Consider the following 17,643-nt stretch of genomic DNA (forward strand, 5'->3'; position numbering starts at 1 on the left):
GGGAGTGGGGAGGCACTGGAGCAGGCTACCCAGAAAAGTGGTAAATGTTCCATCCCTGCCAGTGTTCAAGGCCTGGTTGGTCAGGGCTTTGAGCAGCCTGGTCTAGTGTGAGGTGTCCCTGCCTATGGCAGAGGGCTTGAAACTAGATAATCTTAAGGTCCTTTCGAACCTTAACCATTCTATGATTCGTGTTCTCTGTTCTACCTCTGCTAAATTCTGTAATTTCCTTCTTTTCAGCTGCTTCTTGGCTCGTGTTTTCGTTAAACTGTTATGTCTCCAGTATGATTCATCAGCTAATATATTATCACTATTTATGTGAAGTCAGATGTGTGTATCATTTCACATTTATTAAGACTGAAATTAACTTTGTTAGTGGTTTTGAACTTTACTCTTAGGACATTCTTTTGTATCTTTTTGTGTTTCCTTTAGTACACTGCATTATCATCAATAAATTATCAAGAAATTTTGTCAACTTCATTAATCCCACCTTTTAGTAGATGAAGAAGCATAAAATATGTGAAAGAATACAGACCCAGCACGGCGTCTTGCAGGGCTCCAGTGGCCACCTAGTTTCATTCAGAAAAATCAGTAGCCATTCCTTAACCTTTTTTAAAAAAAATTGCCATATGGATAAATGGTTAAATGCAACAAACTTTGCTTGTTCTGTCTCAGACTGTTTTTTCCCCATTTCTTGTTTTTACCTTGTGTTACTCGGTCCCCTGCTTACTTTGCTTGATTTTGTCATTCCTTTACTATAAAATAAACAATTACTTCTTGTCTAAAACTGTGAGACAAAAGTGAAACAATGGAGATATACTTAAATATTTAAAATTCAAGCAAAATTAAGTATCTTTAAATAACACAGATTTTAGCCTATTAAATTTCTACCTTAAAATCTGTCCTGCCATCGTAGACCAACAGCAATGTCTCTTACATTATATTAGATGCTGCTTGATACTCATAGCAGTTCGTTTCTGAAATGCTTTTTAACTTCTTTATGGAAAAAGAAAAATCTCTATATATGCACATACATATATGTATTACATGTGAGGCTTGACTATAATAAAGCTTTGCTTAAACTGTGCCTGTCTGCTATCATTTATATATGTTTGGTAGCACTTGGGTCTTACTTTCAGGGAAATGCCAACATATGGTATATCAAGTATTAAATAATTTGTCCTGGGGCAAACTGTCAGTTTTTATGTTGCCTTAATGGGACATGTCTATTTATATTATTATTCTTTTAAAACAAGGCCGCTAGGTGGAGTCAAAACATTGAGATCCTGTGAACGTTGATGTCAGGAGCCCGGTGAATATGGTCTTCACACAGTGTTGGCTTCCACCATGCGGCGCTGGTTCTCCTGCAGCCTGTGAGACTAGCAAGTGTTCACTAAGTTCTGCTGTTTCAAAAGCTAGAAAGACCTGAATGCTGTTATTATTGTTCTTAACTGTAAATTGGCAGCTTTTACAAAGAAAAATATCGGTACAGTAAATTACAGATTGAAAAAGTTGTTGCATTTGTTGTGATTTGCAAATCTTGTTATACCCATAGGAATGTCCTCTGTATACATAAGGTGCACCAAGAAAAACTTAGTTGTATTATTTGCTATTAAAGTATTTAAAAACTAGAAGAGGACTGAAGTATCTGAATTTGGGACCCTTCTCTTTCTTTTTTCTTTTAAAAATCTTGGCTCACACTTTACCCATGAAGCTGTTAAGCCCAGCCTTTTTGTCAGAAGCGAACAGTTTTTCTGTCCTACCTGAAGCTGATATACTGATTTTTGTATATCAGAATAGATCTATCAGATCTATTAGCAAGTACAATAAGCTGGTCTGTATACATATTTCCCAGAAATACATTTGTTAACATACTGTATTTTGTAAAATTATACTTGTCATTGTAGTTAATGCTGTTTAGGTGAAAATTAGTTTGAAAACTTCAAGTACCATAAAAGAGTCTTGGATGGAGTTACAGCTATTCCTGTGCAAGCAGAATTAAATGAGACAGAAGGCTTAAATCTTGACATATTATAAAGTGATGGTCAGTAATAGGAGCGTATTGTGCTCAAGTTTGCAGGGTTTTGTGTTTTGTATTTTGTAAAGCTGGTCCTACCCTTTGCTGCTTCTGCTTCACAGACTGTGGCTTTCTTGATTTAATTTACTAGAGTTAACAGAGCATGCCAACAAAGGGCCACAAAATGATCAGAGGGGTGAAGCACCTCTCCCATGAGGAAAGGCTCAAAGAGTTGGGGTTAATCAGCCTGGAGAAGAGAAGACTTGGGAGACACCTTATGACCTTTCAGTTCTTACAAGGGGCCTGTAAGAAAGATGGGAAGAGACTTTTGAGCAGGGCCTGTTGCAATAGGACAAGGGGTAATGGTTTTAAACTAAAAGAGGGGAGATTCAGGTGGGACATGAAAAGAATTTTTTTACAATGAGGGTGGTAAAACACTGGCACAGGTTGCCCAGAGAGGTGGTGGATGCACCATTCCTGGAGACATTCAAGGCCAGACTGGATGTGGTTCAGGACAACCTGATCTAGTTGAAGATGGTCATGCTCATTCCAGGAAGATTGGACTAGATGAGCTTTGAAAGTTCCTTCAAATCCTAACCATTCTATGATTTTATATTCCAGTCATGGAAAACGCTTCTAAACAAAACCAGGCTTACTAAATTTTTTACATGTTTAAAATACTTACTGCACAAGTTAAAAATCAGCCTGTAAATTCACTTGCTTTTTTGGTTTTGCAGCAGCTATGTTAGCCACTGTATTGCTATAATAGAATATTATAAAGGTCCTTCTCCTTTCTAAAAAGAAATCAAAGTTATATTTTCCAGAAGCAGCAAGTAATCAAATTGTAGATTTGTTGGTAAGACAAATTACCTGACATTCTAGCAAAAATAGCAATTAATGTAGTCTGTAATTTAAAAGCTTTCTTTTTTCTTTTAAATTCTCTTTTAAAAGTAGCTACTTAGCTTTCAATTTGTTATTCAGTTTACACTGCTTCTGGTAAAAAATATCATTTTTACTGCTTTTGGGAATGGTAGATTAATACCGTAATTTGTGGAAACAGCTTCATCTGTAATAGTCTTCGTGTAGCTGTAAGTCCAAAACAAACCTTGTGTGCCTGTCCTCCTGACCTTCTCATAGATGGATGGAACAGTGCACAAATGAATAATACACTCCAGCCCACCCTGTATGTCATTCCACTGACATTATTACATGCCATAGGACTCATCCATGAAAAAGGCTAGTGCAGGTTGTCAACAGAGGGCAGTTAGATATTCGTAGTAAAAATACAATGTAAATAAAGGTGCTTGAATTTTGAAGGACCTCACAGGATCATAGCATCTGAAAGGGATAATTGCTGTCATCAAGTCTAGTCTCGCGCCACTTTAGGTAACCAAGTAATAGAATCCATTTTATAAGCTGGTCAAGTTTCACGTTATAAATAGAGGTGTTTCCATTTCCGGGTGCTTACTGAGCACTTGTTTCAGAATCCTACTGCCCTAATAATTGCAAACATCTCTTTAAAACTTAGCTCACACATAGTTCTGACCAGTTTAGTTGAATTTGTTCTTATGCCAGTATTGCCTCTTAAGCATCAATAGCTCTTTCCACTCTGGGGCATTTCAATGGTATGCCTAATGGCAGTAATAATTTTGAGACTTTTATTGGTAATCCATGCCTTTCATATGTGTTTCTAGCAGTAGTGCAGGCTGAAGTGGCTATTGACACTTTTGATCCTTCATTTATGCCAGCACAACTGTTTTAAAGTTACACATTAAATAGATGATGGAACAGATTAGCTGAAAAAAAAAGATGTAACCCCTGCATTTTTTTTGGTCTGCTTTATTTTTCATCCATGTGCTGCCCTGACTCTTTTGCTGCTGTCATTGATGATGTGGCGTACAGGAACAGAAACGAGCAGCAGAGGGCAGAAGGGAAAGAAGAACGTCTTAAGGTGATACTGATGCTGGACATGAACCTTATCCTTAACCCAGGCTTGTTCAGATACACCTACTGTTCTACACTGCACTGCAGGAAATTGAGTGTAATATCTGATATAGTTTGAGCTAGTAATTTCAGGCATTAGCAACAGCTTGCCCATGGTCACATAGAATAGTTGCAGCATACATGTAACTTTATTTACACACCTACATTTGCTAATCCTTCTGTCTGATTTAAACTGCAGCAACTTCTGATTGGCTCAGAACCAAGCAATGGTTGCTGCCATTTACTAAAAGGAAAATAATTGCCTCTTGCTGATGCAGCTGCTGTTTGAAGAAAGCTGTTTGCTGTTGCATCTGGTTCCTACTATTATTAATAAAATTTATTTTCCTGTTAATATCTGGGAAGTAAAGTCTCTGTCAGTGATACAATTTACTGTAATATTTTCTCTCTAATAACATGACAAGTGTAGTTGCAGAGCATTTTTTAAATAGTCACAATATTTTAGCTATACTCTTGTTTCTTTGCAGTTTATTCAATCTTTAATTTTGGCATTGTTTCTTTGTTTTCTTTGTTTTTTTCTTAAATAAGATGAGGTTAGTAAATTACTGATTTTATTGCCGTGTGATTCATGGAATTGGGGAATTTATTTATTTATTTATAGTTTTATGTAGACAAAGAGTATGAAATGCTAAGCCATGAAAGAAATGCCCAAGATTTCACCTGTGTATGTATTTTTGCTTGCACATTGTTTTTTATTAATCTGTTGTCAGCTACATTGGCCCTAAGCACAATGTAGTTGATTGGTAGCAAGGTAACAGCGCATGTCTGTAAATGGTTATTTGAAGAGATGCATGTAGTGATTGTTTTTATGTGTAATGTTGTGTTGCAGTTTTTGAAGGCCCACCTTTATTGGTCAGTTAGAAAGACTTACAGGTATTTCTGAGTTTGCACTGCTTTTGTTAATCTACATAAATGAGTGCTTCCTTCTGTCAGCAGGAGGAAACAAGGTATCAGAATTTCAAAACCAGGCGGTTCTGTGTTTTCCTGTCTCTAACAGCTAGACAACAACTTGCTGGATTTATGGCAATCATTTATGTAGCTGTCAAATCTGTTTGTGTATCCCTCAATGCAACTAGCCAACCTACTAAGAAAATCATGTGGCATCTTTTCTTCTGTGTTTAAAATGAGTGCTCTGCAGTAATCAGGGGCCCTGCATTCAAGTTAATTAAATCAGTCCCATTTTAATTACTAATTAAACTTGTTACACATGTTGAAATTAGTATCATCTGTTGGTGTTGCGACTGTTTTAGTCTTTGTTTCTGATAAAGTTTGTCAGTGACAGAGCTATGTTTTATATATGTCTGTGTGAAGGTTATGACAGAAAGCTGTAGCTTCTTTAAGAGAGAGTATTTGTTGTGTATCATGCACTTTTCCATAGTTGTCAGCTCTTGCGTTGTTCAGGCTGTTGCTTTCCTTTGATTCTATTTTACTTTTGTTTTGACCATAATTTGGCACATTTCATATTCTTTCTGATGTTCTTCAGAGGCGGTGAGTGGGGTGGTGTTTAGAGCCTTGAACCTAGTTTTGAGGAGGTTGCCCTTCATCTCCCACAAGGTTGTACCAGACCTTCACTAGCACTGTGTGAAAAACTAGACACGGGGCAGTCCAGAGGGAAACTAACTGTGACTTAATGAAGGACTGTTCTTTGGTGGATTTGTAGATTCAGGGTAGAAGTCAGTGGTTTGGGGTATGGCAGACCCCTGCTTTCTGAGAATGCTAATACTTAACCTTTTGCTCTCATGAAAGCAGCTTCATTTATCATAAACTTCTAGCTGCCATTCAAAGTTTCAAAAGTCCAGTGGAGAAGATACTGAGGCATTAATGTAGTAACTGAGTTGGTATCAGAGAACTAGAACAGAGGTGGAAGGAATTTTCTTTATTCAGGCTCGTTTTCAAAGTTAAATCATCAGCCTGCTGGACATTGATGTTTTTTACACCCACAGAAAGGAAAAGTAAACATCTTGCCTACACTGGTGTGGGAGGAATTGAAGAAGCTGGTAAGAAGGAAAAAAAGTAACCTCAACACAAAGATTAAATAGAAATGTTGTCTTCCATTTTTGGCTTGCATAAAAATAATTTTTTCTAGCTATTTCTAGTGAATACCTCTTATAGATGAGTGAGAATTTTAACAAAAAGTCTTGCCTTCAAACAGAAGAGCAACTGGCTCTTTTTGATTGTTGGTGTTTCTTTCTTCTGCTATGTTCTTCCCTCAGGCTGAAATTGCCTATCCTTTTATGCATGCTCTCTGCATTATATGCCAAAGCCTATCTGAGCACTTATGCACATACCAGACTGGTTTTGCAATAAAAGTAATACAGGTACAGTGACTAGTATTAAGAAAAATAGACATTTAAGAGAAAAAGGTGTTTAATTTAAAAACAGTGTTAAGAAAACATCCCTTTCAGTGTAGGTTTCCATTAGCCTGCTTCATTCAGTTGCCTGAGTCTTGATCCCTCTCCTTTATACAACCAAGTTGAATGTTGGTTTGTTGGGGTGGAAGTAGATGCCTGTATTTCTGTAGCCAGTGTCTTCGTAACTTGTATTTGGATTTGTTGCCCAAAATTTGGGTTTTTTTTGAAAATACTGTTAAAAAGATTAGTGAAAAAACAGACATTCATTGCTTAGCACAGTAAGATGAGCTACATATATAAACTTTTCTTCTAGCTAAAGCTAAATACTCTTGATTTCTATAATCAGGATTAATAGTACATAAATTACAGTAAATTTGTGTAGCTCTTCTGGCAGTAGAATGAAACTGTATCTTTAAAATCCACAACAATTAAAGGAATAAATTTTCAAGTGAGTAACAACTAAAAGTTTTCCTCCCATGCCTAGTTATGTGGCAGACATCCTGTATAAATGTAAAATTATTTGTTGTAATGAATCTACAAAGACTGTGTGGGGTTTATTCCTTATTTCAAAAATGCAAATACTGTCTGTTTTTCTTAAAAGATTGAATTGTAATTTAATCTGTCTGGTTTTGCCAATACCAAGGTTTTTATCCCTGTCTGCACTTAGTCATCCTATAGATGGAAAAAGTGGAAGACAGACCTATGATTTATTTAAAATTAGACATAATTGTTAAGGGTAACAGCTGTGTATGATCCTGCTAGACAAGTTATGGCTCTAGAAATGTCTTTATTCTTGCTTCTAAAAATATTCTGTAATTATTAAAGGTCTGGTTTCTATTTTATTAATGTGTGCTATAAACCTCCTTTTGAACTAGAATCCTTCTCTGCAAAGATCATTTTTATACTTTCAGGTCCATTGGGCCACAGCTTATGTTGAGAATGACATTAGGAGCAGAAATTACTAGCCAGCTCAAGGCTTCTTCATACATAGCATCAGGGCGAAACCTTCTGAGATGGGACCTGTCACCAGACCAAATTAGAACAAGAACAGAAGAACTAATCAGGAAGGCAAAACATGTGTATGACAGTGTTGGGATGCTTGATGTTGAAGAAGTAACACATGAAAATACTGTACGGGCCTTGGCAGATATAGAAGTGGAATATGCAGGTTAGTATATATTTTCTGTGATTCTTTTCATAGGGCATTCTGTCTGCACATAAAGAAACATTGAGAAAAGATAGTTGTTGCTTACTGTTCTGATCTGTGCTGTTCTAGTGTAGAATGCTTAGAGGCCTCTCAAGGGTCCTCTGGTCACAATAACCTTTAATTATCTCTGAATATGTAAACATGATCAGCTAAAAAAATCCTGCTGCCTTATTCTAGAGACAAAAATAAGCATTAGCACAACTGTGCTGTTGTTCTCTTTGACACAACCAGGGAACTGTTCAACAGTCATCTGGTGACGGTCACCTCTTCTTTTTGCATGTGAAGCTCCATACGGTTACATTTGTTTTTCCAGCTGTGTACATCTGCTTAGGGACAGTGTGTAACAGTGGAGATTACAGTGTCTGTAGTGTGCAAGGGTACATTCAAATGTGATCAGGAGTGCTTTTTGCAGACACTGCAGAATCTGAGGCAGGCAAGTCAAATGAAAAGATTGAAAGCTCCTGGTGGAGAAAATGTGATGAAAATTGGGGCATTTTTCAATGCTTTTTGAAAGAAGACTGCTCCACTTGCTCACATTTATATTATAGCCTGCAAGGCCTTGGAGAATCCATGAAGTGGTGTTGGTCATGCAGTCACTTCTAGACAGTTCTGAATGGATTTCGAAGACATGCCAATACATGGATGGAATTTAATGGTCAAACATGGATCATTTAGTTAATTTGTTAATAATTGTCAGTCAGAGAAGATGGGAGCATAAAAATGTCTCTTGGATGGCTTTGTTTTGAAAAACCAATGAGATGGTAGCTGCATGAATCTCAAAAAATAGTGTAATGAAATGTTAAGGTCTCTCAAATCCTCTAAAACAATCTGCAGTGGCATCAGACGTGCTAAAACCAGTCACCTTAGTTTGGAGCAAAATCTTCACCTAGCGAAAAAGAGAAGCCTTCAGCTCAAATGATTGTACTGTAATATTAGTCTAGCTTTCACATTACTTAAAATTACAGTTTAGCCACATCCAATGAATTGAGTGGGATTGATGCTGGCAGAAAGACTGAGTAGTCTTCATCTGAACACCTTCCTGTCGGATGCAGTTTTAATTGTATCAACGTATTTGGTATAATTATTGTAAGTCTTTTCACCATGGTATGAAATTCTCTAGTTTAAATTAAATTAGAAAATCTGTGTTTGATTCAGAAATAGTGTCCATAAGCTTCTCAACATAGTGACCAAGACTTGCATCTTCCAGGATTTCTTTTTTCTTTACATGCTATCGCTGTAGTGGACCATATTTAAGCTTTTACTGCTAACCTTCAAAGCTGTATGTGAAATTAGCATGGTTTACCTGTGAAATACCATGGCATACAGTAAGGATGTATTAGTGTAGCAATACTTCCATTAGAACCTTGGATTTTTAAGGCCTGTTTGTCCCTTTCAGATGTGAATGAAAGACTTATTCCAGTAACTGGAATTAACCATCTGAAAAGACACAGATGACAACAGGACATATATTTCACTTGGAAGCTGCCAAAACTCATTTTGAAACATCTTGGCATGGTGACAGGAGTGGGGGAGGGGTTTTCCTATGGACTTCAAGAAGAACCATATGCCCGTGTTTGCATTCCAAAAGTTTCTGAAGAGTTAAGAGTATCTTGGGGTTTGATAAAACTTCAGATTACATAAAATTACAAAGCTTTATATCATCCTAAAATGTAGTTACTTTAAAATATACTTTTGGGGAGGTGAAATCATAATTGGTTTTGAATTAAGTTAATTCAGCTGGTCATAACAATTCATTTTTATTTTAGGAGCTTCTATTTAATGTCTTTACAAGATGCTGTATTCCTTTAATAAGCAAGGATTTTTTAAAAAGTGTGTTTTACACAATGTGATACACAAAAGTGTATTCTGAAAAGCTAGTCTTATTGTAGGAGTGCCAAATACATAGACAGCATCTTCTGTGTTTGCCTTATTGTTTCTCATTAGACACAGAAGATGGAAATTGATGCTGTTCTCGTAACATTGTGAAAATAACTTCAAAGTAGATGAGCCTCTTTGAAACATTTGGAGCTTTTCACTTTAAATGCTAACATGGAAGAATCTGTGCCAGCTATGAAACAACATCAGTCTTCACTTACAAATAATTGATCTTTCAAAAATCACATATATTTTTACACATTTCAGCTGACTTTGTAGAAGAAAGAAGATGAGGTAATTAGGTTTGTGTAGTAGATAGATTCTGTAAAATGTTTATTTGTTATAATGGTGTGCAGTGTTGTCCTTTCACCTATTCAGTTTTACATTATCTGTAATCACTTTGTTTATTTCAAGCGTGACCTGAGATGTCAGGTTGCTTTGGGTTCCTGTGTTCTCAGATCTTCTACAAATATCAGAAGGGGGGAATTTCCTTATCCTTAACTCATCCTTAGAGTGTTTCTAGCCTTCTGTGTAAGTGTTCACTGCTTTTTATTTTAACAGTGGAAAGAAGCATGTTGGATTTTCCCCAGCATGTCTCACCTGACAAAGAGGTACGCTTAGCAAGTACAGAAGCTGACAAAAAGCTTTCCAATTTTGATGTGGAGATGAGCATGAGAGAAGATGTGTTTCAGAAGATTGTTTATTTGCAGGTAAACCACAATGATATCTGTGTAAAACATGAAAATGTAGATAAAATTCAAGCAGTGAAAAACTTTTCTCTAAAGAAGTTAGTAACCACAGTGCTTTTCAAGTGCTTTCAAACGCACTACTGTGTGTTTCCCCTGTGTCTGTACCAGCTGAATCTTTCCAGTGGGATGCAACTATACAAAAAGGCCATGGTTCCACAAAAACTTAAGCCAGAGTAACCTGGTTCTCCCATGCTTTGCCTCGCATAGTCTAGGTGTGTGTGTGTCTCTCTCTCTCTCTCCATTACGATAGCTTTGACTTTTGTCTAATATTCTAATGAGCTGGTACCAGAATCCCATGGAAAAATAAAATAGATTGTTTTCTGCTGGCGGAGCTCCCTGAGCCATTTGCCTAGAGCATCACTAAGGGAGGGGAGGAAAGAAAACAGGTAATGTAGCGATATATTTGGTGCTTATTTAGTATTTAGCAATGTATTTATTGTATTTAATGCTTTATACTGCTTTTGAATTTGTGTCCAAAATTATGCTTTATTGAAATTGTTGAGAATTTTAAAGTTGAGCTTTAAGTTATGGAAGTTAATGGAATGTATAACTAGAAGTGACCTCTGAAATTGCTTCTTTTGATCTGCTAATTATAGGCAGCTGCTTTGCATACTCCTCCTTGTTTGTTGCTTAAGCCTCAAAACTAAGTCAAAAGTTACATTTACTGTTGAGCTAGTTTCTATCTCTTTTGTGTTTCTTTTTAGTTTCCCTTCTAGTTAATCTGTAGCTCAAACAGGAAGAACATTCGGTTTTGTTTAAATGCATCTAGTGACAGTAATAATTTTCTAAAAGTCTAATTTAAACATTATACAAGGAAGCTGTCTAATTGAAAAATTTGTCCTTGCTTCCGATGTGAATCTTCCCTTTCAACCCCACTGATTTTTAACCTTCTTGTGATGCTTATAATATATTGTGGCCATATTTCTTGCAATCATTGTTTGTTCTTTTTTGCAGTGTTGACTGGGAACGAATATTTGCAGCACCTAATAAAGTGCCTTTCAATACCATTCTTTACTGTTGGTGTGTTTTCTAGGCACATTTTAAAGTGTTATCCTCTAGCTGGGTATTGTTGTTTACGTGATGTAGAGGTATTAAATAGCTCCATTTTAAGGACCTTCTGTTTTGTGTTGGCAGAGAGTGCCTTATGTTGATTTTTTTTTCTGCTCTTGCTATTAATTAAATGGTTTGCTATGTATTTATTATTTGCTGTGATTTTCCACACCCTTCATTTAGATACATTTATGACTAATCTGCCATATCTATGCATCTGTGTATTTCTAATTTTACAGAAACTTCTGACAGTAGCTGCTGAAAACTGATTGCTGTAATTCACTCCTATTTCTTATATATTTTTTTAATCTTTTTCATTTGGTGTTTTCCTACTTGATTTTCCTTTGCAGCAATACTTGGCTTTTATAGCAGTTACAATTCTTGCTTAAATCTCCATCTGATTTTTTTAGAGATTTCTCTTGGCTTAACTGCAGCATGCAAGCATGAGTTAGTATTAGTTTTCCAGAGGTGCAGCCTCTGAGCATATATCAACTTCATAACAACTCTGAAAATAGTAGTAGTTTTTGTTATAGAACATATGTGAAATTGCCAATAGGGTCAGATTGGTCAAGTGTTGCTATTTCCAAATCACAAATTTCTTATTATTTTTTGCTATATTTCTAATGCCTTCTTCTGTTAAAAACAGTTGAAAAGTCAGGTTCCAAGACTACACTTACAAAAGGACTTCCACAAGCATAAATGGTTTCCTTAAATCATTTTATCAGTTTAAATGAGCTACTAAATAATTTTGATTGAATCAGTTTTTTCTTGGCCTGAGGATTTAATAGTTCAAGTATATGAGCTCAGTTTCATCATCCTGCACAGGGGCTGCATTAAGATGCATTGAGGAGAACAAGAGCCCTCACACTCCCATAATACAGTCAGTCTGCTAAAAGATTAGTGAATCTGCTTGATTCCATTGATGTCCTGAATGTTTTTCCTCCCTTTAAAAAGGACTAAACTTTCCTAAGTGAAAAACTGTTTGATATTCTTTCTAAATTCTGCTTTATATAAGAACGGTTGATGATGGAAGATATGTGATGGTTTTGTATTTAATTTGAAAAAAAAACAAACAACAAAACCAAACACCTAAAAATAATCCAGTTTCTTTTACTCACACATTAGGGAAAATAATTCGTGCATAAATGTATATCGTTGAATATGCTTTTTAGAAAACTTTTATTTTGGGGTCTAAAACTTGGAATAAGGTGAATTTAGTACTGACACTGTGATTTTACATTTCATTGCTCCTAACATCTGCACATGTTGGCTAGCAGAGGCATGCTTAAGAATGTTGCCAATCTTCTGCAGCTACACACCCTCAGGAAACTCAGCCTGATGTAAACAGCTGCTGCAGTTTTTGGTCATGATATTCTAAGTATGTTTTGTTTCTTACTCTGCCTGAAGATTTCATGGAATAAGGTGGCATTGTTGAAAGCAAGTATTAAATGGTATATAAAATCATCAGTGATGACCACTCTAAAATTTCTGGAAAGTTCCAAAATTTCATGTGTGTGGTATATTTGAAATGAGCACTTCTGCTGTGGAAATTGTTCGTCAAAGAAACGCAGGATGACATAGACTGTGCCAACCAGACTGAAGTTCAGAGATGACCACAGAGCACCCTTCATTCCTGTGTCTGGGAGGGTGTATACACTTACTTACCCTTAAAGACCTGAAAGGTCTTTTTGCATGTGTAGCATTCTTATCATAAGCATGTCTGTGATGCAGATAAACTTGTAAAGGCTGATTTTAAAACTAGAAGCTGTTTAACATTTATTTCTCCTGAAGTGTATGGAGAGATGTATAGTCATCAAGGATGAACCCTAACTTAGTTTTCTCCTCCTTTTTCCCCAAAGGAATCTTTCTTAGCTTTAGAAGGAGCCATTATTCATTGGCTTTCAGGGCTTAAATTTAATGTTTGTGAATTCCCTTCTTCTGCCTAAAATCTTGGCAGTTTGGGACCAGGAGATTTTCAGGAACATGACAGTTCCATGTGCCCAGTGGAAAGTCTGGGAGATCACTCATAATGCCTAAATAACTCAGCAAGACTGAGTTATTCACAGTCCTCTATCCTTAACTGTTACTGGAATAAAAGTAGTGTCTTTTTGTAGAGACTGGAGTACTCATTTTTTTTCTCAGCCTTCTATTTTTGAGCCTGCAGCACAGTTAGCACAATATAAATGTTAATGTAGTGACGGTATTGGCATTTTTCACCTCTGTCATTTTGAAGTTATGCTTTTTCTGTCACATGGTCTTAGGTCTGAAAAAAGAACTCTGGAATTTAGGGTTGTCCAGTAAAAAAACAGTACAGGAAAATTCTGATTGTTACAAATATTTTTGTACTCAATATCACAACATTGACACTCCTAGATGTAGTGCTTGATAGCATAAATGTCTTCATAAAGCAGCAGAATTTCAGGGAGTATTCTTTGCCAGAAGCAGAGCAAGAAGTCCAAGTGTTGTAGGGAGTAGGGTGATGTAATTTTTCTTATCTTTGTGTTGAGAAATACTCATGAGTTGCTTGCCTTGTGCATTTATCACAAATGAAGATGGAGCTGTGAGGTTTGACTTAGAAAGGACAGAGGGCATAATATTCTTCACTTACTCTCGTCACAAAAGAGAAAATTCCACAATTTACATCCTCTTATTTAAAAACTAACAAACAAACAAAATATCAGTGGCTGAATGCTGAAAAAAAATTATAGCCATAGTGAAGGGTATACAATGCAATCACCTGCTAATTATCGTTGACTTCAGATGTGTGGTGATTTACAGTAGTTAGATCATCCTGCCATGTATCGAAGGATTATTTTTTAAATTAACTGGTAAATAACTAATAATGAAAAGAAAAAATATTCATCATATGACAGTATCAGTAAACTAAGTTCAATTTGTGTATTGCTTTAGAAAAGTGAGTTTATCACCAAGTGAAGTGATTGTTACAGCTGTTTTTCACTGGACTTAGAAATCCTTGCAGATAGACGATCGCTATATGTGTAAGACTTTTAGGCACAATTGTACTTATGCTTGGCAGTCCTGCTGTAGCATAATTCTACTGGGACTTGATACTCTTTTCAAGTGCAAACAAAGCTAAACCATTCTGAGCTCCTTCACAGTTCTAAAAACAAATTTCCATTAATTGTTTAATCTGACATGCTGGTGTGACAAGGCTGGTGTTTATGTGCTGTTGTGTGGGCTATTTTTAAATGACATTTGGAAATATATCTGTTTCAGAGTTTTTGCCCTTATTTGTTTTTTCTTGGAATGCAAATAGGTTCCTGTTTTACATTTTTTTTCTGTAATTTAGAGGTAAGTTACACTGGCCAGTCATTAGTTAACAGCTCCAGTCATTAGTTAACAGCTGTACACAGTTGTGTAACTTTCATAAAATCTGCATGTTTCAACATCCTTACTTTTTGGAGATGTTAGTCAGGAATTAATTGTACGTAGTTAAGCTGATGAGAGGGTTGTGAAGACAAGTCAGAGCTAATTCCAACAGCTTCATATTTAAAGGTGTGCTTAAATAGACTATGTCTCTTTAAACAAGGACTATAAGTCAGTATCTTTTTCTAAATGTTCACTTTTAGATAAGGCAAGATAAATTTAAAATGTGTCCAGCATTGTTTAACAGTTTTGGACAAAAATTCAAGGTTCTGGAGTAAACAGTTATGCTGCAGTCAGTTTGAAGGAAGACTCTCATAGGACCAATCCATCTTCTGTAATCTTTTGGGGATTTTTTAAATCCCCCTAGGTTTTAAGGTACAGTGTTACCTTACAGCACTGTTTTTCTTCAAGTATGTATAAGAAAGCTGTCTCTACAGAAAAAGCTTAAGCAGACTGTCATGTAAATGAAAAGGACTTGCCATTATGACAACATGTAAATATGTTGAGATAGTAAAAGAAAAATATTTTTAAAATGTGCTACATTAATATAAGAATACTATTGTATAACGTAACTGGTTTTGGAAAGTCCTTTGCACTAAAATCTGGGATATTCCTTTTTTACTATGGTGGCATTCTAAAAACCAGCTCTGTTCAGACTCTTCTAATGCTTGATATGTTTCTTACACATGTTATAAATTCAATTATTCTATACTGTCATTTCAGCAAACCTGCGATCTTCAAAATGTAAAGCCTGAAACAAAGCGGTATCTAGAGAAATCAGTTCAAGTGGGAAAAAGAAATGGACTCCATCTTCCTAAAGAAGTGCAGAATGTAAATATGGACTATTAGTTTCTAAAGCTAAGATGATAAATTGTTAAAGAGATTAAATTAAGGTTTCATAGCTTTACTAAGTGTATGTTTAAACTTTGTGATCTTGGACCTGCTTAATTACTGCTCTAATCTTAACTGTTCTTAGTTCTAGATCCATCCTTTAAACATTAATCACCTTAAGGTTTTAAAATTAATCTGTAGGCACGAATGGTTTTCAGTGTATAGAGGTGATATGTATCACCTCTCTTAGTGTAAAAGAATGTAAAAGAAGCCTATCTGGAAGTGGTTCGTTCTATATTCTGGTTACAGAGAATGCCTCAGTTAGATAGCCAAGAGAACTTTCAAAAATTTTATTTGTGAGTTCAAGCTTCAGAAGTATGTGCAACTGTTACCAAGACACAACTATTTTAATTTCAGTTATTAACCAGTGTTGTAAAATGTGTCCAAGATTTTAGCATTTTGACTAAAATAACTTAAGGTAGCTTAAAGGGACCATAAGCCATACTGATAATGTTCTCTCCATTAAGGGAGGATTTACTCAAGCATATAAAAGCACTTATCATTTCTGAAAATCTTGAAGTAAAATTGTCTGCATCTGACATAATAATTCTTAAATTCTGCGTGATGTTGTGTAAAAATATCAGTTTGCAACTCTTGAATAGACTTTCACTTTGTAGAAAATAATCATTCTTCATCCACATCCTTCAGTTACAGAGATCAGTTTCATGTGTATTTGCATTGCTACAGGGCAACTGATGCCTCTAAAGGGATGTTAAAATACTTTATAAGGAAACAATCATTGAATTACATTTAAGTAAAAACACAGCTAATGGTAGTCTGCATATTTTTGTGTTTGGTGTGTATTCTTCTATGGATACCTACTGTCTTCACATGAACTGGACAGTAAGAGGCAGCGACATGCTAGGAGATCTATTACAAAGTGTTTCTGGTGGGTAAATATTAGGATTTTTTAAAAGGTTTTGGAATGGTCTTGCCTTGTGTAGGTACTCTCTTCTTTTTGTACAATTCCAAGAGAGTGTTTTTCAATAGGCTGCATGCATTTTTACTTCCTTGGTTCTCATTTATTTTAGTGGACATTTTTACACTTATAATTGTAACTTAAGGATTTAAAATAAAAGAATGTTAGCATATAATACTGTTCAGAGAATGTGCTTATGTGATCAGTCCCCTCTGAGCTGAGAATCCATTTGAAACATTATCTGAGCCATAGCCCTAACCCAGAGTTCATTGGCAACTATATTGCTCAGGATCAAAAGAAAGATAAAATGGGGGACTAAGAGTGTAATGGCTTGCTACACACTTGCAGTGTGTTACTGGCTCAATTCCATCAGCTGGTAAGTAGCCTAGCTGGAAAAAGTGAAATACTATTCATGTAGAGGACAGTAATTGCCAAGTTTTATTTTTGTGTTTCCACTAAGTTCAGTTTATACCCGATACAGGAAATAAAGACAATGAAGAAAAAAATGAGTGAGCTGTGTATAGACTTTAACAAAAACTTGAATGAGGAAAACGCATTTCTTGTCTTTTCTAAGGAAGAACTTGGTGAGTAATGTGCTTGCTTTTTCCATTTCTTCAAACTTCCAATTTTACTAATGTAATGGGATTTGGCCCAGTGAATGGTGTTTAGATCAAGTGAAATTCTGACTGATTTCCAGTCTTCTGTTTCCTTTTGAATCCTTCCCCAAAGTCAGTTTAGAATTACCCTTTGCAAGTGTTTATGGTCTTTTCGTAGATTTGTGTTTCTTGAAGTGTTTGCCTCCTGTCAAGTTAACATATCTGTTCTACTTTTTTGTTTTCTTTTTTTTTTCTTCACAACTTCACTTTTCTCTGCTTCTTTTCTCAGTTCTTTGCCATCAGGTAATCCCCTGTGAATTGTATTCATTGCAATTATTGGAAAAACTTTCCTGTCCTGCAATGTATTTTATCTACATCAATCATTTGAACTGATCTAGAGATTTCATGTGACAGAGAATTTGGGAATTAATCATCTGAAGGGCATGGCATAAAATGTGCTTCATTAACACCAGAGATTTTGTGTGTCGTATTCAGTTTTTATCTGATAGCCTGAACATGTACTTCTCTTTTGATCACAACTGTTTTCAATTTCTGTTTTGCTTTGTTGGAATTTGAAAAAGTTTTAGCAAGTTTAGTTATAAA

At 35.7% G+C, this 17,643-nt stretch overlaps 1 protein-coding gene across 2 annotated transcripts in view; it reads left to right on the forward strand.

Annotated features, from left to right (window-relative positions):
* The window catches only part of NLN (neurolysin), a 36,017-nt gene that overhangs the window by 3,930 nt on the left and 14,444 nt on the right, over window positions 1-17,643 (forward strand). The window contains exons 1-5 of one of the 2 annotated variants that reach the window (XM_034072720.1): window positions 5,959-6,012; window positions 7,278-7,534; window positions 10,010-10,158; window positions 15,358-15,465; window positions 16,926-17,028. In XM_034072720.1, coding sequence (XP_033928611.1) covers window positions 7,297-7,534; window positions 10,010-10,158; window positions 15,358-15,465; window positions 16,926-17,028 — 598 coding nt within the window. In that variant the 5' untranslated portion in view covers window positions 5,959-6,012; window positions 7,278-7,296. Of the gene's footprint in view, window positions 1-5,958; window positions 6,013-7,277; window positions 7,535-10,009; window positions 10,159-15,357; window positions 15,466-16,925; window positions 17,029-17,643 lie in introns of those variants that run through there. The other variant, XM_005151910.4, reaches the window with a different exon arrangement.

This window comes from Melopsittacus undulatus, chromosome Z (assembly GCF_012275295.1).
Source record: "Melopsittacus undulatus isolate bMelUnd1 chromosome Z, bMelUnd1.mat.Z, whole genome shotgun sequence".
Classification (NCBI taxonomy): domain Eukaryota; kingdom Metazoa; phylum Chordata; class Aves; order Psittaciformes; family Psittaculidae; genus Melopsittacus; species Melopsittacus undulatus.